Here is a 20828-nt window from a genome sequence, read left to right on the forward strand (position 1 = left end):
CGTTAGGACTTATGAATCTGGAAGAAGTATAAAAGTCTACACAGCAACAACAACAAGAGGATTAAAGTAAAAGTAAACACAAAGGATTTATTTTTCGGTAGTTTTCCATCGCGGCTTCCTTCCCGACAAGGAAAGGGAATGGAAAGTTTCATCCGAAATTAATATTACCCGCAATTTTGGGAAGGAATACCCAAAACTTTCCACAGGATATTTTTATCGGCATCTCAGGTACACTGAAGTTTTTGTAGAAATTTACCATTTCTAGCATTTATGAATGAATAAGGCTAAATGTTATTGTTAACCAACAGGACCTCGTTCCTTTTCTTATCTTTCTTCATTTTTCATTGTGAGTTTGATAAAAGTAATGCTGTGTTATACTCGTCTTCCAGTTGAGAAACGCAACCGGTCAGGAGGAATGTAAACAAAACGAGTTTTTTTAATGCCGGCATCGAATCAAGGTCGCGACGCCAATGTGCTTCCTTTCTCTCTCCCTCTCTCTTTTTCTCTCTCTCTATTTTCTCACTCTCTTTCGCACTTGTCACGCATTGTTTAGTCGCGATATTCTCGCGTTTCGTAGAATCGCTGTCATCTGCTTTCCTGCTCGCGCGTGCCGTATTAGCTATTGTACCTTTTCAGTCACACCATCTGTTGTGTTTTGTTTCTCTGATGAGAGAGAGAGAGAGACAGTACGCCATTATCGCGGAATGCCAACGCCGCGCGATTGCAAGTCGCGAACGGTGTTTCCCCAGCAGGGACGCTTTGCTTCTGATTCAGTTAAGTTTTGCAACTCGGTAAAGATGGACGTGATTGTGAGTGCTTCCGCCGGTGCCACTACGGCAACGTCGCCGCCGCCGCCGTCCGGTCCGGCACCGACCGCTGCCGTCGTGGCCGCTGCCATCGCGTCCCGCTCGCTGCGGGTGCGCACTTCGAGCCAGAGCGGGAAGCAACCCGGTGAGGTGCTTAGTGAAATCCAGCTGTGTCCAAGCGTGATGTCCGAGGGCACGCGTAAAATGCTTCCCCCCACGACCGAAACCATCCAAACGAAACCGTTCCCGATACGAGGTAGGTGCAAGGAAGGGATGGCTTCCGTCTTTTTTTCCTTTCTCCCGGAGGACGCATCTTCGTAGTGGCCGCGGCATCACCGTTCGTAGTGGAACCTTTCGTTGTTTGCTACTCCACACACTCACAATTGGTCCCCATCCGGCGCCTGGAAACTATGGCAACGGACGTCAATTAGAGTGCTATGGTTGGGCGAGTGCGAGAGAAACGGCCGATCCGCGAAATAATCACGCCACCCCAGCGAGTGAATCCAAGGAAGCGCGGGTTTTCTTTGCACTTTTCACCCCGCCAGAGGGGTGGTGGCCGTGTGACCATGAACGTGACACAAGGAGTTGACACACGAGCAGGAAGAGAAGAAAACAAGAGCGTACAAGTTGGGACCGAAGACGGAATCAAACTAAAGAGCGATTATTTCCGATAAAGTTGGCCCGCGACCTGGGGGATGTCGATGTGTGCCGGGATGATAGGACGAGTCGGCATGTAACAAGCGAGTGTACCAGTGGCTTGCACCGAGAGACGTTCGTCATTACCGCAAAAGATGATGCGATACAGACACACACACTCACACACATCGCGGGGAGGTTTAAGAAACGCCCGATTTCTTACGCTTGTCTGGTTGCGCTGGCCGGATGATAAGATGCGGGACTGCGGGAAGGACTTGGCCGCTGTAAAAATAGAATCAGTGAAATTTTAACCGAACATTCGTCTGGTACATGATTTTTGGCACGTTTTTTCTAACGTTCCTATGATTTTCAGCGAGCTTCAGGGGTATCACAGACGGGTTGGGTTGGTGGGGCGTATTTTTACACGACACATTTTCTCGGAATATGGCTAATGTTTTGGGGTGTGTTTTTTTTTTGCCAAGGCCACGATCACTTGCGAACCTCGTGCTTGTTATCAATTAGCTATTGTTCCGTTGCTGAATGGGTGTTCTTTTTCTCCCAGCGAGGGGAGAAAACACCCATCTGCGGGAAAAGTGCATCCATCTATGCTTGCCATGCCAAGAAAGAACAACAGGTGCCCGAAGGAACAGCCGAAGATTGGTCTTTAAAGGCACCGGTTTGAAATGGTGTGAGCTTATAAGACACTTTATCAGATTATCGGTTTGTATAGTATAGTATTTAAAAATCTTTATTTTTATAAATCTCAGTTTCAAAGTCCCGTGATGAGATGTGGCAATAAACCCTACATTTTTACAGTGCACGGAAGCATGCTTTTTACAATCTGACTCTAAGTGGAAACGGGACTCGAACACGGGTTTACCAAGAGCGAAGCCGTAGTCTTGCCGAGGAACCATAGCACAAGTTAGAAATAGCGAGGAAATATTGCTACTTGAATGGCAAACGTAGATTTTGAAGAAAAATTTTATTTCGTACTATAAAAGATTTCCCACTCGGGATTCGAACACCAAACTTCTGATACAAGGCTCGAGCACCACTACCAGTACACCAGTTGTACGAATGGACACCATAGCGAAAATACAGGTATATATGGATATGTGAATAAATTGAACCACCAAACTTTTAATTTAATAATGGTTATGATAATTTGAAAAATATGTATCAAAATATGATCGGATTTGAAAAAGTACATTAAATATCTAAAAACAATCCTGAAAAAAAAATTTTACAACCGACAACAAAAAAGTTTTTCCTAGCCTAGATTTGAACTCCGATCCTCCGGAACAACACCCATGCACTATTATCCGATTTGAAAAATTACATTAAATATCTAAAAAATTCATGAAAAAATATTTCACAACCGTCAACAAAAAAGTTTTTCTCAGCCTAGATTCGAACTCCGATCCTCCGGAACAACACCCATGCACTTAGCCCCCTAGACTATTGATGAAAGAAAATTTTCGCGTGATATCACTGCTACTAATATGTATGTAAGCAAACTAAATATAGCATAGAAAATGAACCAAGAATAAAAACTTTAGTCACATTTTTCCTCCCCGAGCTTCGCCGGGGCTTCGAGCTAGTCTTTATTTTTATAAATCTCAGTTTCAAAGTCCCGTGATGAGATGTGGCAATAAACCCTACATTTTTACAGTGCACGGAAGCATGCTTTTTACAATCTGACTCTAAGTGGAAACGGGACTCGAACACGGGTTTACCAAGAGCGAAGCCGTAGTCTTGCCGAGGAACCATAGCACAAGTTAGAAATAGCGAGGAAATATTGCTACTTGAATGGCAAACGTAGATTTTGAAGAAAAATTTTATTTCGTACTATAAAAGATTTCCCACTCGGGATTCGAACACCAAACTTCTGATACAAGGCTCGAGCACCACTACCAGTACACCAGTTGTACGAATGGACACCATAGCGAAAATACAGGTATATATGGATATGTGAATAAATTGAACCACCAAACTTTTAATTTAATAATGGTTATGATAATTTGAAAAATATGTATCAAAATATGATCGGATTTGAAAAAGTACATTAAATATCTAAAAACAATCCTGAAAAAAAAATTTTACAACCGACAACAAAAAAGTTTTTCCTAGCCTAGATTTGAACTCCGATCCTCCGGAACAACACCCATGCACTATTATCCGATTTGAAAAATTACATTAAATATCTAAAAAATTCATGAAAAAATATTTCACAACCGTCAACAAAAAAGTTTTTCTCAGCCTAGATTCGAACTCCGATCCTCCGGAACAACACCCATGCACTTAGCCCCCTAGACTATTGATGAAAGAAAATTTTCGCGTGATATCACTGCTACTAATATGTATGTAAGCAAACTAAATATAGCATAGAAAATGAACCAAGAATAAAAACTTTAGTCACATTTTTCCTCCCCGAGCTTCGCCGGGGCTTCGAGCTAGTTGTTCATAAACTTCACTCGAACCGTTCCATAAGTGTGGTTTCTGTTGCAGATGATTTTATGCTTCTCAAATTATGTTTTTGAGTCAATGAAATAAACAAGACCGAATGATCTGTATCTTTACCATTCCTGATTAAATAAGATGAGTTTAATTAAACCATTACTTGACCTTCAAACAAACATGTTTGCACCATTGAATCTCTTTCTACCAGCTAACATAAAGCTTTTCACTCTCTCCACTGTGTTCGGGAATGGTTGTCCGTATCACGTACTTCTCTTGTACATGTCCTTGCTCTATTTGTTTTCCTTCGTCACGTGGAATGTAGACCGACATTGCCTGGACAGTTAGTACCATCCATGCATAGCATTGTTCGCACATGGTTGTATACTTGCCCTACAACGCAAGTAGTGAGTCTGAAACCCCTCTAACAGCATCTGTTAGAGGAAAAGGAACGAAATACGAGTTAGATAAAACATAAAATAGATGAAAAGCGGAAAACGGCCGTTATACTCTGTTACAAGCACAACGTGTACACTCTTCAACAAGCAGCAGAAAATAAAGACTATTTTTTAGTTTTTCTTAATTTACCCCGTAGTTCCTTAAATTTTTAAAAGTTTCAACTCCACCAGAAAATGTTTGTAACAGGGATGCTTGGATTGCTTTGACCTATGGACCAACCTTTGACCAACCTATGGTTGCCATGGAGTTTTCTGTCCAACCTTTGCAGCACTAAACATCATGCTGATGGTTGGAAGAGAGTTTCTCTCTCATTTGTGATACAAGCTTATGGCAAGAAGCGCGTTATGTTTCTTAAGCATAAAGTGCTACTATTCATTGTCAGGATTATCTGCTAAGGCAGAGAATTGTAGAAACTAAAAGCATACGATCTTTTCTCTTGGGCTTGGTTTGGTTCGATAGTTTGCCCCATCTAATCGAAACCGTTTTCTAACAAGCATAGGAAAAACCCAAATGCCGACAGTTCAGGAACTGCACGCAGTTTATCTTTCTCGGAAGCGTTAAACAGACATGGTGGCTCGGTACTTCGGACGCAACCTTCCATTTGGAGCCATGCGGGAGTAATTAAAGAGGTTATCCGAGATCAAGTTCACTTATGTTTAGGAGTTCAACGATCGAGGTCATTCCATGTTTTTTTCGATTCTGAAAGGCAATGCCGTCGTTGTGGTGACAATTAAAAACCTATTAATTGATTTTTGGTTTTAGTGTGCCTCGAGAGAAGGACGAAATGTTGGGACTTCTTTGTATCGTTTGAATGGATGCTTAGGAGAAAAATGAAGAATCATGTTCATCTCGTTTACATTCCCCCCCGACAAGAGAAAGAGAATGCCGGATGCAGTTTTAGCTCTGCTCACGAGAGAAACAGCGATGAAATCTTGGTACATGCAGGACAGATAATAAAAACACTTGGCACCCCGAGCGTGTAGAGTAAATTATGTACGTAAGGGTTAGAAGTAGTTTTCCCCGACTTTTACAGTGTCTTGTTTTCGAGGAAACCATCTGGTGTTTGTAGTTTCACTCTTCAGTAAGTAGTGTGCACGTCGTTAGCAAGTTTACCCAGTTAGTAGTTGCCAGGTTGCCCTTGAACTTGATGGTACACTCTTCCTTCGCTCGGACGCCGACAGGTTGACTTCTAGTCTGTGGATGGGTGATGGCATGCGGTCCATTGGAGCAGCGAGATCCTACGACATTGTAACCACATAGTGTACGAATTTTCACTTTGCCCAAATTCGTCTCCGTTGACGATGATGATGATCTCGATGATGATACTAGTGACGAACTAAACGATATGTGTGTGGGTTGATGATTTATTTTTCACTTCAGTATAGCGAAAAAATAGAACTGCTTCCTTTTTCATCACGATCGAGGGCAATCATTCATACCTTCTTCGGCCATTTGTTTACATGTGCAACATGTTGGTTCGCATTGGGAGATGAAACGAAGAAAAACGTTGAACCCATTATGAGTAAATGTGAACGGAAATGGCGTCTGGTTCGTTGAAATAAGTGTACGCTACCAACATTGGAGCGGTAGAAATTGCCTTTGAATCCTTTGGAAACAAACCTGAATTTGTGGCATTCAATAAAAACGGGTGAAAGAAGGATAATTTTGTTTGTCATAAATGAACTTCGAATAGAAATATTCGATATAGAAATAAAATATCAGGACAGGTGTGATTAAAACCATAGGCACTATAATTACCTACGATAAGGGATATTAGTGTGTCCGCTCGTCAATCGGACGGATAATCTTTCCTGTTGATTGGCTTTCATTCCATGACAACGAATTTTACACCAGACATGACTCTTCTGCCAACATCGATGTTTTTTTCCCTCTCACACGATTCATTTTTAATGAGCTTGGACTCAACTAAATTAGTTGATCGTACCGCGGTCAATTTTCTATTGATTGATTGGTTCGTGACGCTTTGTTCTTGTTTCTTTTCTTTTTCCCTTTTGGAACAATTAATTACTATTGGGGTGGCCTGCGTGGGGACCAACATTGACATCAATTCAAACAGAAATAAGCTAATCGATCGGTGAAATAGATCCATTTCAGTTTTTGCTTTTTCATTTCTCTAGTTGGAAGTTGAAGTTACTAATGAGTTACTACGGTGTCAAAGTGTTTTAAAATACTCGCAATAGCTCAACCTTCGTCGTTATGATGGAGTATGATATTTATGATATCCATGGACTTCTTGAATTCCGTTGTGTGTTATGGCTTATCGATCAAGATTACGATGTTTATCGCCAAACACCGTTTGATATCAAATATGGTTGCAGGAATTATAAAAGAACAAAATCATCTTCCTTGACAACGAAATAAGCAAGTTGGTGGTACGTCGGTATTAGGAAACACAAACTTTTCCGATCTCTTAAGGTTGGAACCTCTTCCTTTTTTGCGTTCGTCGACCTTTTCCGGTCAAAAGCTTCTTTAGTACCCGGTAGTAGTACGCGTTTGTGGTCTATCTTCGCTACAATTACGTTAGAACGACTGTTATCAGCTTATCGCCCATAGGGTGGCGTGTTTTACAGCACCGTGGAGCAGTACCTCCCCACAATGACTCGCAGCCGTTGAACCTGAAACTGGCGAACGTACGGTGGCGTATTTGTAGACTTACTAATCGACTACTCACCTCGCTCCGGTGGTTATCTTTCCCGCGAACCTTATTGCAACTGCGTGGACATGGTTAAACTTGAAGATTTCCTGGTTTATGCGTTCGACCTTTAGAAGGACCTATTCTGGCGATTAGCTGATGTTGGTTTGTTTGCCTATTGTAGGTAATCGCCATTGAAAGATTAAAAGGAGTTATATATTTAACGTGAAAGTTGAAAATATGTTGACATGTTGAACCATGGATCTAGCTTTCAAGCACTTCTAGAAGTCAAGCTATCAGTTCCGGTGTCCGGAGAGTGAATGTCAATCGGTAATCACGGGCGAGTTTTCTAATGACGCACATGACACAAAGTAGAGCGCATAATCAGACGCCATTGAGCGCAAAACAACGTGTTGGGATCGTACTACTTTCCACACAGGCCCATTATCTGTGGCATTTTTTTTAGTAGCTTCTCTGTCCAAACTGACACTGATACGCCCTCCGCGAATTGGCTGAACGATGGTCGTCGGATCTGATCGCGGCCTATAGCGCCTGTAATGGCGTCCGATCTTCCGATGAGCGCACAAGGTCGTGCCGGTGACGATGGACGGTTCCACATTATTGCACTCTGATTACTCGTAATCGATTACGTCGTGGCAGAACCGCTCGCCACGCCGCTCGTGTGTGGGAACAGGGAACTGCATCATCCGGAGGATGGTGTGTTTTGTTTGGCTCTAGCCCAGTTATCAGTACCGTTTCGGTTTGGGCCTACCCACCGTCTTGGTGAGCTGGCTGGCTGGGGGATAGGTGTACAGCACACCGAAGACAGCGTCCCATCGTAAAGCGAAAGTGATTGGCGATAGCGTCCTTCTTTTTGGGAACTTGTTGCCTAGCGCCCGTGCGTACCCTTGGCGGCGATGGACATTATCATTCCTGGCCAGCAACTTTAGCTCCATTTAAAATAGCCATGACATTGGCAGTGACATTTGATTTGGATGTTTCATCAATGTCAGTGCAGAACTCTGATAATAACTGCATAAAAATGGAATTCACTGGGGGGATTGTCACTGTTCTGAAAAACAATACTGACGAACTGCATAGGTTATAAGCAGAGGCGGATCTATCTATCACCAGACTGCGTTGACGCGGGGAGCATAAGGGAGCGACTATTAAAATTCAAAATATTACATGGTAGCTCTTTGAACCTTTATAAACAAATATCCTCTTTTAACAGTTGAATAGATTTGAATTTGTTAAAAGAAACAGAACAGAATGAAGAGAGAATGAAAAAAGTATTAGAAAGAGAATTTTCAACAGAAAATTATTATGTCGTCTCGGTTGAGGATTTGGAGGCCATAATAAAACAGCATGATTCGGATTGTAGGGATTTTTTTAAACTTATTTAGATTGTAGTTGAATATTATGGATTTTTTAAGTTGTATCATATTGTTTATGAATTTATAGAAAAAAATGAAAATCGAATCTGAATCGAAATCTGATTGGAAATTATAAAACAAAAAAACGGGTTTAAAACTATAGCGTTTTTTTTAATTCTTCTCTGGTTATTTTCCAAGTACTTATACTTAAGTATATAATTTATATAACAGTAATACTACTTTTACAATTTATTTCTACTGGTTAACATAAAAGCCAGATGATAATACAACAAACATGCATAATGGATTGCAAGCTCCTATAAAAAAAAATATTCCAACTATGTTCTTTGGTATAGAAATATTGAGGGAAATTTAAATGTCTGGAGGGCCTCAACTACCCCACCTTTTGGAACCCGGAATAAATTGATCCGCCTCTGCTTAGAAGATGATATTTTACAAATCACGCTACATCAAGATCCAAGGTACAAAAATCGACATTTAATTGCGTCATCCGTTCTTACAGTTTAACGACTGATGTTAAAAATTGTTGTCAAAAAGTTAAAGTTAACCTTAATATCAGATTCTCCAGTGCTGGATCTTCTGCTCTGGTCTTTGCACGTGCACGGTGACTCATGTAACAGAGTAGTATGACGCATTTTGTAACTCAACGTTGCATAGTATTCTAGCACGTAAGTTCAACACCGCGGTGTTGAAAGGGGTTGAACGTTTATTTTTCTGTCCCGCGATTTTGTTTTCCTTTTTTCCATCCCCGACGTTGCCATTGCTCGAAGGAATTATGATAAACAACTTGACGGCGGAACCGCCCTTGCAACGGTGTTAGGAAATGCGCTTCGGTATTGCACTATTGCGCTTGTTGGTGCATCGGCGAACTGAGGCTGGTTGTTCTATCGATTTCTTTCGCCGAATAACGTACTGAACGTTTGAAATTACGTTAATAGATTTCGTTGATAATAATGTCAGAATGTTTAAGATTAGTAGAAGAATTGTGGAAGACAAACGATATTAAAACATATTACATTTACTTTACGATGGATCATATGTTGTCGTGGGGTTATCGACCGTATCGGTTACCAACTTGCAACATCATCATGCTACAAACTGCCCAATCAATTCAATTGAGACGTAATTTTATGATCACCTGCGCAGTTTGGCTTCGTACAGGTCGACCGAAAGAACCCCCTATGTCGTATATTTCGATTCGGTTCGTTATGGTGCGACACGCGTTCTTGACCTAGACATTCCAATCCGGTCGGTATCATGGTATCGGTTATACTAACCGATAGATACCGAAACTTCCATAGGGTAACGATCCTTTGTCCTCGTTAATACCTACCGCCTTTTGTAGGCTGGTTTCATTTGAAGCAAGAAACACGTTTTATACTTCCAAAATCCCAAAACACTATATACACATTCATTTGCCGTGCGATAATTTTACAATACCGGCCAGCAAAGTTGTTGGTAGCTTCTAACAAGTACATGACAAGTGAATATTCTCGTGGCAGTCTGTCAATCTTTCTTTCGTGCTCGATTTATTTTTAAGCGACAGGGTAAGTCGTGATTGCAGTTTGAAAAAAAAAAAACAATTAAAAATGGTCTATTAAAACATTTACGTAAGGTGCAATTTTCATGTCACCAGTTTCGTGGAACACGATCAAATTAAATCTAGATCAAACAGGTTCATCAAAACCGTAAAATTGACATGATAATAAAAAAATATCCGCGAGCTAAAGACACACGCCGGGCACGTGTTTGGGACACGTTCTGGGGGCATGAAGTCACACCTGTTAGCACCTACGGTCGATTCCTTGTTGGTGTTTACCCGACCAATTATCGATTTACCATTAGGAGGTAACAAACGTAAGAACGTTATTACTTAGCACCCCCACAGTCCATCAACATTCTTACAATATTTACTGCAATTTGATGAAAGTGTTGGGCGTGAAAAATGTGTTGAATGAAGCTATTTGAAGCTCGATGAAAGATCTTAAAAAAAATAGAATAATCAAATTAAAAAAAAAATAAGTGTAAAATAGAAAAATAATCAAATTTAAATGCTATCACTCATTAAAAAATCGTCTTTTGCTGATCAATGTTTTTGCTACTAATAACTACCTTCGTCGTCGTTTGTTATGTCTTCTAACCGGTCCGTAATTGTTGTTCATCCACCAGAAACGAACACGCTCCAATCACGTGACAAAAAATATCGCAAACTTGCGTTCAGCCGTTACGGAGCGCCAAAAAACCCACATTTTGCGTTTGCGTGACGCTCGAAACAGTCAAAAAATAAATAGAAAAAAAAACTTCGAAGAATGTTCGAATGGATATACTATGTGTCGCTAGGTAGTGTCGGTTTGTGAGGAGGTTGGACACAGGAAGGCAGAACTCCTCAAATCCGGTTTGATCTTCGTCGTGTCATAGGAACCGCGTGCGCAAGTTGTGTTCCCGCTTTGTCTGTCACTCGCACTGTCAAACCTTTTTACCGGCAATTCATCGCGCCTAGCATTTTACTGGGGTATCTACTTTTTTTTTGGATTCGATATATTTAATATTCAAGTTAACTTATTTTCCATATGTAACTCAAAACATTGACATAAAAAAATGAAAGTAAAATATTTTAAATCCAACCACCGCCTGCGGAATGTAGACTACTCGCTGGTCTGGTTGGTAAATACATTGATGCAAAATTTGCAGTAGCGCGAAAATCACAATGTTTTCCAATGAGCCAGTTGAATGAGTGCAGCGTGCACACGACTTCGGAATTGCAAATTGATGCCAACAATCGCGCCACCGGCTTGCGCACGTGTTTGTCTACTAGTTATGCGAGTAAGAGAGGTAAACAAGGGTGCTTGAGAGAAAGTGTTTGTGTGCGCGATTACTAAGTTACACTGATCAAGATGCTGAAAATATTTCATATTTTTATAGTTTACTTTGTCAGTCTGGCAGTTTGATAGGTTCAAGGATCTCGAACTGATAATAGTAATACCATGATCAAAGTACATGTGATACTAACGAAGGCTTTTGTTATTCTGCCCCCCAAAAATTACATGGAGCAAACGTTGCGCTCGATTCAATTATTGCACGACACAACTTGGCAGGACCAGGGGGATAAATTGTCCTGGATCCACGATACTGGAAAGCAAATTGTTGGTTGAAAAATGTTGAACGATACACAAAAGCTGTCCGCAGAAAATAGGGTAATTGTGGAGCAAATTGCAGTACACGCAAATGTTGAATGAATCTGCATGCAATTGCGTATCTGAAAAGAAACCATTTGAGAAATCATAAAAAAAATTGTACAATCTTTTTTAATCTCATTCTTTCATTAGTTGAAGTTTTCCAATTTTAGTTTTATCATTTTTTAAAAAAAAGAAAAAAAGTTGATCCATTTTAAAAAGTTAAAAATAGATGTTTGGTTTATAATGCCATGTTTTGAATGGTAGGAAAACGGTAATTTCAAACATAAGAGCGACGTCCGTTGACAGCTTACTGCATTAAACTCACATTGAGGCTTCGAAAGTGACTCGAAACTTGTGACTCGCAAAGCGATCGCTGTGAGCGTCTCAAAGCAGCGAAGAAATCTGCGATGAATCAGAGTTGTCAAACCGTCGAGTGATTTAGTGATGGGGAAACTGAATCCCCTGTGGGATTCGAATCTTTCGATTCAAATGCATTCTGAGATCCGGATCTCCGAATCCGTCATATCATACATGCTCATTTAATGCCGCTTTTCATATGATGTGTTTAATTCAATGAATGATTTGCATAAGAATATCAGTATAGTTGACATTATTCTTCTAATTGTATTAAAACAACACGAACAATCTAGTCCTTTTTGGGAATATGCAGACTAACTGACTTACCCAAGTTTATTCCAAGAAGAGTACCCGGTTGACAAAAATTCAAATTTTTCTGGGACTCTTGCTGGAACTACATAGTACCAGCAACAATGTCAATTTCTGTCAACCGGGTAGCATTTATTATTTATTATGTTTCAAAAACAAATATGACAGCGTTATCATTCAAATTGAATCCATCGTGGGTCACTGAAACAGTAAAGCACAAACTGTTGTCTCTAGATCGACTAGTTTTATCGACTCAAATCATTGTGAGTCGATTCAAACAGTTTCGGGCCATGTCAGAATCGAATCAAAACGAGTCCCAAACCAATCAAATCTGATTCGAATCTTAATCGAATCAAATCTTTATAATCTGTTAAATGGGATCCAAATCTTTAAGCAAGCCGAGATCTGCACAGATTAATATGTGACGTCTACGAGCTGCTTTAGAATCTGTCAGATGGGATTCGAATCTTTAGAATCCGTCAAATGGGATTCGAATCTTTGGAATCCGTCTAGGGATCGAATGTTCGAATCTTCCGAATCCCGATTCTGCCAACACTAGAACTTTGTTTTGTGCAGTTTTGTGTGGGGTTTCGTCGGACTCCCAATCGCCGGACATATTTCTCCACTGTTGCCGTGCTGTGTTTATCAGTTTTCCGGTTCGAAATTGTAGTGTGTTTCGATTGTTTAAAAGTTGTAATATTCGCGTGCGTGCTGCCCGATTGATTCGTGGCACATTCTAAATTAGCCAAAACCCGCCCCATCGTTATCTAATATCGTGGAGCTTAAAGCAGAGAAGCGCGAATAATTTAGTGCCGAAAACCCAAACGGTGGAGAGAAAGTAAACGAAAGTGGAAAACGTTGTCCCCATACGTTGCTGGGCAATTATTGTTAACATTTAATTTAATTTTTAATCTGACGGCAATAAGAACGACAATTAGACACTGCTGGTTGCCGGATCAGTGGATCAATAAAGAAAGCACCTTCTGCCGTAACTCGGGTTTACACGTTGTAAAACTGGTTTTTGCATAATCGTTTTCCTGCATTTTGAGGTCGCTATGGCAACTGATGAAAAGAAATCGAACGACAACATGATCTCCCTTGGGTGGAAGTTTCTGAACAAGGAAACATTCGGCAACGGTGGGAAGATTCGGTTCCAAGCAGAAAACAATAGCGAAAGTTTTTTTGCTAAAGTTATCCCCTTTCTCTCTCTCCATTTCAGGCGAACGGGCCAACTACGTCAACAGCCCGCATGTGATTGCGATGGTCGGATTACCGGCCCGCGGCAAGACGTACATCTCGAAGAAGCTGTCCCGCTACCTGAACTGGATCGGCATCAACACAAAGGTGTTCAACCTGGGCGAGTACCGACGGCACGCGACCGACGCCTATCGGAGCCATGAGTTTTTCCGGCCGGACAACGAGGAAGCGATGGCCATCCGACAGCACTGCGCTGAGCTGGCGCTGGAGGACGTGTGCAACTGGTTGGAGAATGGGGGAGAAGTGGCGGTATGCTCTTTTCATAATTATTAATAGATTATACTCCTTTTGAAGTATTTGATTTGGCACGATACATCATATTAGACGGGGGAAAGTAATGACGGAACGGTGATCAATCATCGGTACCCCACACGGGATCAAATAAAACTTCACTTGAAGTATCACAATGCTGATAGCACGCGGAACTTCATGTCCATTGAGTTGCCGGATGCAAAGCTAGCCTAACGACGAAACAGGACCGACACCTGAGAACCCCGTGCAAGCACGTTGTTTACGGACACTGCAGGGAGATAAGCGCACATATGCTTGACGGGCAAGGGGCTGCAAGGGAGCCCTCCAAGCTCCTCCAAGTCGGTGCAGTGTGGCCTTTAATCTCGGTTCGCTCAGATTAGGTTGTTCGTTGATATAGATTGTGCTATGTTTATTTATTTTCGATTAAAACCGTGTAAAGAAGCTATCACACTAACCGTTGATTAGGTTCACCAGTTTCATACCGTGTGGGGAAAAGGAAATTCTATTCTACCATGCTTATAATAAAGAAGAAATGAAATTCTTAAAAGCATACGCTATCATATGTTGATTGTTGCCATTTTTTTAGCGACAATATTAATGTTTTTTTACGAAAGATACGGTAATTTTAAATACTATTATTTGATCATTTTTCTAACAAAAAATTGTTTCGTTACTGCTTCTTCGTAGGTCTTTGACGCGACAAACTCCACCCGCGACCGTCGTCAGATGATACGTGAGATCGTGGTAAAGAAGATGGGCTACAAGCTGTTCTTCGTCGAATCGGTCTGCGATGATCCGAGCATTATCGAACAAAACATCATGGTAAGCCTTTTCTGACACGAATGGATAATACATTTTTAGGAGGCAAATGTTTTTCACCTTTTCGAGATAGCTAATTCGCCAACATAGATTCAAACAAAATTTGTTATGGATGGTTGGATGGATCAATCAGGTGGCGAAAATAATTTACTTTTTCCATTCATCATCCCAGGTCAAACTAAGTGGCTTGGAGCATCATCCGCCACTGCTTTCGAACGAGGTGACTATTGTGTGCTTCACTGTTCACTGCCGGATATGGTTTACAAAAACCTGGCAAACCCCCCTTCCTCTTGCCCGTAGTAATTGCAAGCTGTACTCTTTGTAGCTAACAATGGTCGTTTTCGTCTCCGAGTGTTCCATCAATGGTCCGTGTAATTCACGAGTACTTTTGTTTCGAGCTCTTCGTGTATGATCGCATATCTGACAACAGTTTGTCCACATTCGGTAGCACTTCCCCGTACGACGTTGCTTCGTCCCGGACAGACTCTAGAAACGTAAGAACACTTTGCAGCTGTTCTATCGATATGTTGTCGCAGTTCGAAGCCAGTAGAGCCACCGTTACTATGGCTTTCACCAAAAGTCGCTCTTGTTCTAATGATTTTATTCTGGTTCCTATTATTTTACTCATGATTAAGGTTTAGTAAGTAATTTCGATTATAGGGTGATTTTAGTAGATCGCAAATTTCATGAACAAAGCAATTGTTTTCCAAACTCCTACTGCGTTGATGGGATATTTAATTGAACTGGTTACTGAGATTAAAAACCAGTCCATAATGCATTTACTTGTTGTACCTCTCTGAACGCATTAGGAACTTATTAAGCAAGCCAGAATTTCTGTAACTTCGTTAGCTTCCTTCAAGATTAATCATATTTTTATGTAATCTTGTTAACCAAAACAAAAGTTGTTCATGCTCCAGTTTTGTATTTGTATTGTGTTTTGTGATCAAACTATACTCCAGATCCCCCCCGGCAGTTACTAACCCAATGTTTTTCTGTGTCTCCTTTTCGTTTCATTCCTCGTTCAACCACACTAAATGGATGTAAACACACCTGTGTACGACCTTTTGGACATACCTACCCACCCGGCTTACCCGGCCTAATGTGCACAGGAAGTGAAAGTAAGCAGCCCAGACTACCGCAACATGAACATGGAGGAGGCACTGTCCGACTTCCGGCTGCGTATCGAGCACTACCAGGAGCGGTACGAACCGCTGAGCGAGGAGCTTGAGAAGGACCTTTCCTACATGAAGATCTACAACACAGGAGAAAAGGTGGTCGTGCATAAGCACGAGGGACACATACAGTCCCGGATCGTCTACTACCTGATGAACATTCACATTACCCCGAGGACGATCTATTTAACGAGAGTAAGTAGCTTCAAACGGTTGGTACACGCAAAAGTGGTATAGTTTCATTAATTTTTGCACGGTGTTCTTTATTTTTCTACTACGATATCAGCATGGCGAAAGTGAGCATAACCTACAGGGACTGATTGGCGGCGATTCGAACCTCAGCGAACGGGGTCGACGTTACGCGCAGGCACTGGCAAAATACATCGACGAGCAGCAGATCGAAGGGTTGCGCGTTTGGACCTCCTGGCTCAAGCGCACCATCCAGACGGTGGCGGACGTTAACGCTCCCCAGGAACGCTGGAAGGCTCTCAACGAAATTGATGCAGTAAGTCAACGCACCCGTTACCTAGTGACAAACAACGGTCAAACTCAATGTTAATACCATTTCTTTTCGTGTTTGTTTTATTCTCCAGGGTATCTGCGAGGAAATGACGTATGAGGACATCCAGACACGATTTCCGGAAGAGTTTAAGGCGCGTGATCAGAACAAGTTCGCCTATCGCTACCCGCGCGGCGAAAGCTACGAGGATTTGGTCGTGCGGCTCGAGCCGGTCATGATGGAGCTGGAGCGGCAAGGCAACGTGCTGGTCGTGTCCCACCAGGCAGTGTTGCGGTGTGTGCTGGCTTACTTTTTGGACAAATCGGCAGGTAGGGGAATTAACTGGGAGACAGTTTCGGAAAACATCTTTCTTTATTTCGGTTCCGTTGGTCTTATGGTTCTTTTATGTGTCCGTTTTTAGATGAGCTACCATACTTGAAAGTGCCTCTCCACACGATCATTAAACTGACGCCGGTTGCATACGGTTGCAAGGTGGAACACATCATGCTTCCCATCACCGCGGTCGATACGCATCGCGCCAAACCAGAGGTAAGCATCGTTATTTCGATCGGTAATTCGAATCTGGGCTGGCTGGGGACGTGAAGCAAGCGGTTCCAGCACGTGGTCCTTTACCTAACACTCTCGCTGACATAACCCAATTGCTCTGTGTTATCCTGGTGCCTGCTATTTTTAACCTAAGTACGTTAACTGTTGCACTATTAACTCGCCCCACTCTTTGTTTGTTGTTTGTATAATTTGTTGTTCGTTGCGTTGTGTGGCTAATTGGTGGTTTTGGTAGATATAAATTGTCCCCCTTTAATCATAACTCAGCTCAACTTGCTACATTCCGCTGCTACGGTAGGGAGGAACAAGTCAACGGTGTTAGTTAACAAACGAAACGAGTCCGTTAAAGTAGGTAGTCAGTGTAGCCTGTGTTTGTTGCGTTGTTCAAGCGATCGTCGTGTTCTGTCCTCATATCCACGGTTTAAATTTTTTTCCTGTTAAACAATACAGTTTGCTGAATCAAACATACGCACAGTAACATTGGACTATTTTTATTTTTTAACTGCTGTTTGGGTTGAATACTTAAGTGGGGAGCTGCTTTTAGAAAATATTGCCGCCTCAGTGATATTGATGAGAGCCTTTCTGGCATTTACAGTAAACTCCCGATTATTTGAGTGCGGATTACGTATTAATTCTTTTTGTAATACGTATTTTTTACTTTCGAACAATCATTTAATAGCTTACTTAAAAAGAAGGAAGAAAATAATGAAATGTTCCAACATAAAGTACCAATGGTTGGGGGCTTTTTTCTTAGGCCCCTACGCTTTCCTGCTGTAAAAAAAGCTAACAATACTTCAATGAATGCCCGCTCGTTAAGGGCTTACTAGATATTCTTCCCTTTGCATACGTGCGTGAATGGTCAGTCCTTTCCGTACACGAGAGGTTTCGGTCCCGGGTGGTGATTCGAACCCACGCCGTCAAGAAAACGCCTCGACGGCTGGTTTACAAACTGGCGTAACCGCTCGGCTATCGCGGACCTCCGACAGATTTTTGGAACATGTTGGGGATTATTCAAGGAGCTGGCTTATTCGTGCTTATCATACCACCCTTTACTGCGGACAATTAAGAGTCTGGTGTAGTTTAAATTTTCGTCGCTATCTATTACTGTGCGTATACTTTACCAACAGTGACTGCATGACACCGTGCGCAAATGATCAACGTTTCAGACACTACACTAGCTCCACATTGTTCTCCATTGCTCCCCTCTTCCTGTTTGTCGCTGATTTTTAAACAAATTTGAAACTGATCCGGTTTGTACTAACCCTAGCTCGTAGGCGCAACCAGAGGCGCATACATTCAACATTCGAAATTTTTCTCTATACTCACCCTTTCTTTCCCCTTTCCCCTCCCTCTTTCACTAACGGATTACACCTTTTCGAACGGTTGGCACCCGGGTGGTCACATTCCCGCAATATTTGCAATACCCTCTCCCACATCCATCGTCCTTTTGGGGAATCGAATCGAATCCTTCCGTCCCTTCTCTTCCAGAACGAGCCGGATCTGGACGATTCCTTCGACAGCACCGTGGGTGGAAGCCCACCGAACGGAAAGCAGATCCTGCTCAACGGTTCAAACGGAGAGTGTCGCTTCTTTCCCAACAACTCGTAAATAATCGGCGTAGTGTTGATCGGGTCGGTCGGTTACTATCAGTGGGGGTCCCTTTTAGGCAGTAACCAGGAGCAGCACGTTAGCATTACCACCAATGGTCATTTCAGTTCTAAGTGTGTTAGTCCTCCAGTCACACTACATTCACATTTCATTTCGGATTTTTTTTTAAACAGTATTCATCATTCAACCGTCATAATTTGATTGTTTGCTCATTTCCGCTACAGTCGTTTTTAATTTATATTATTATGTATGTATACAAACAATTTGGTTAATTGATGTTACTTCGTAGAATCGATACAAATTTTTCATTTTATGTTTTCAGTAAAAAATTATTTTAAAAAAATGAACGATCGTCACTTGTGCTTCGTTTCTGTGCTTTCTTGGCTATGAATGGGATGCAACGTTACTAGAAAAAAATATTTACATCAATATAAAAAAGCACGTTTCTTCTTTCGAGCAGTTAGCTACACCCATTGTTCTAATACTCCATCCAGCACTTCATTTGTAAATATCAAACGTTAATTATAAGCATAAAGCAGGCACCATGGGAGCAAAGAGCAGAAAGTGTGGGGGATGTTGGAAAATACCTACCCATACGCCGAAAGTAAACGTCTTCCAACGCTAATGCACCTACCGGTCGGGGATATTGCTGGGGAATTTATTTTGCAGGTCCCGGGTGACTTGGATCCAAAGTTTTGGGGCAAACCAAACCCGAATCCAGTCGAGAAGAAGAGCAAGTAAAAGAACGCTCGGCAGCCTTCCGGATGAATCCATCTCCCTCTGTATGTGCAACGCCGGTTGCCCGATTTGTGTGCATTATGATCATGCGCAGCCCATAGAACTCTCAAACAGCTACCGGTTCTGGTTCCAGGGCTAGGGAAAGGCAGTGACTTAAAATTGTTTCTGCAAAGCCGAGCCCACCGCCGAAGGCATCACACAGTGGACAAGGGAGCTGATGGAGGTGGAAGAGGAGATGAACAACTGTACATAAGATGGCAGCGTTAAGTGTTTTAGTTTTTTGTTAACTCGTTCTCATTTTAGAGTACCCGATTCCATGTTTTACGTCTTGTAGTAGCGTGCTCTTGAAACAGATTTCATTTTAGATGCATTTGTAATGAGTAAAATATGTGACCAACGTTCGTGGAACTAACAAACATAATTCAAAACAGGCTAGCAACAGGTATCAAGAGGCTATCAATCGGGAAAAAGACAATTACGTAGCATTGGCTCTGGGTTAGAACTGGAGAAACATTTTATATAATTTATAGTACGTAGTGGCAACCGATAGAGGAATAGGCGACGTTCAATATCTACCAGCAAGATCCCAAGAACTATCGTTGGTCATCGTGCCGTTGAGCGCGCGTCTCATTGTGGCTTTAGGTATTGTCATTCCTTGTTCTAATCAGTCCTACATTAATCGAGCCACAATGAAAATAAATTACATATTGTAAGGAGTAAGGTAGCGACAACTAGACATCTCTACCCGCAAAAGTACATTCGTGAGTGTGGGAACTGTTCGATGGAACTAACAAAATAGTGAATAAAATGACCAACACAAAAAAAAGCATGAATAAGAGAGATATAATCTCCCGAAGACTGGAAAATTCGGTGTTTTTAATCACTGTAACTGTTAAACATAACACTCCAGAAGAAGGGCATCAATAAGGTAAGGTTTGTAAAGTGAGCATGTATGAAAATTTTCACGTTCCTATAAAACTGATGTTTTCTTACTGTGTTGAGTGACGTGTCAACCCGTGGTTTTTCTCATCATAGCGATCGAATTTATTATTCAGTACAGTTTTTTCGCCCTTTCCATTATTTTATTTTAACTGCTTTGATTATTTCCAGAAAACAGACCGAGGGTTGTGCACCGACTTAATTGTACCGTTCTTGGATTAATCATTCATACTGTGCCAATTATTTTTTCAATAAAAAAAACAAAACAATTTATTAACAAAGCGTGTTTATCGGCCTTTTTTGAGGGTATAAGCAAAATTTCCATAAATATACAAAACTCGCGATGAATCAAATCGTCCAGTAATACTTGGGATTGTTTTCTTAAAAATTAAGCATACATTGCTTTTTTCGATACCCATGTGGGGCTGACTTTTCGTGCAAACGATGAAATCTTGCGGCGCGATCATAATTTGTTTTCCTAAGAATATTACACTGTATTAAATATCGATTTTCCCTGCTGTCTTTTGGTCAAAGTCATCTGCTGTAGATCGTGTGTTGGGTGAGCAGTGGAGCAAAGTAAAACAAGCAATTGGATATTTTTTGATAGTTTGATGATTGTTTTTGATTAAAATTGATTCGTAAACTTGAAAAATTTCATTGCGATATTGGGAAATGCCTTTACCGCCTACTTTTATATTTTTTAATTTTTTTTTATAGTTATTTATCGCAA

The 20828-nt window shown here is 41.4% G+C and overlaps 1 protein-coding gene across 3 annotated transcripts; it reads left to right on the forward strand.

Moving 5' to 3' along the window:
• The first annotated feature begins 797 nt into the window (after positions 1-797).
• Positions 798-20012, forward strand: LOC131290028 (6-phosphofructo-2-kinase/fructose-2,6-bisphosphatase-like). Of its 3 annotated transcripts, XM_058319405.1 has the most exons (9): positions 798-1062; positions 13470-13756; positions 14447-14581; positions 14751-14798; positions 15688-15945; positions 16037-16255; positions 16344-16578; positions 16671-16798; positions 18302-18441. In XM_058319405.1, exons 1-9 carry the CDS (start codon positions 798-800, stop codon positions 18419-18421), a joined length of 1695 nt encoding a protein of 564 aa, XP_058175388.1. In that variant the 3' UTR covers positions 18422-18441. The 3 variants fall into 3 exon arrangements, with proteins under 3 accessions (XP_058175388.1, XP_058175390.1, XP_058175389.1); XM_058319407.1 differs by lacking the exons at positions 798-1062; positions 14751-14798; positions 18302-18441 and adding exons at positions 13075-13387; positions 19091-20012; XM_058319406.1 differs by lacking the exons at positions 798-1062; positions 14751-14798 and adding an exon at positions 13075-13387.
• Positions 20013-20828: the final 816 nt, after the last annotated feature.

The sequence above is a fragment of the Anopheles ziemanni genome, chromosome 3 (assembly GCF_943734765.1).
Source record: "Anopheles ziemanni chromosome 3, idAnoZiCoDA_A2_x.2, whole genome shotgun sequence".
In the NCBI taxonomy this organism is placed as follows: domain Eukaryota; kingdom Metazoa; phylum Arthropoda; class Insecta; order Diptera; family Culicidae; genus Anopheles; species Anopheles ziemanni.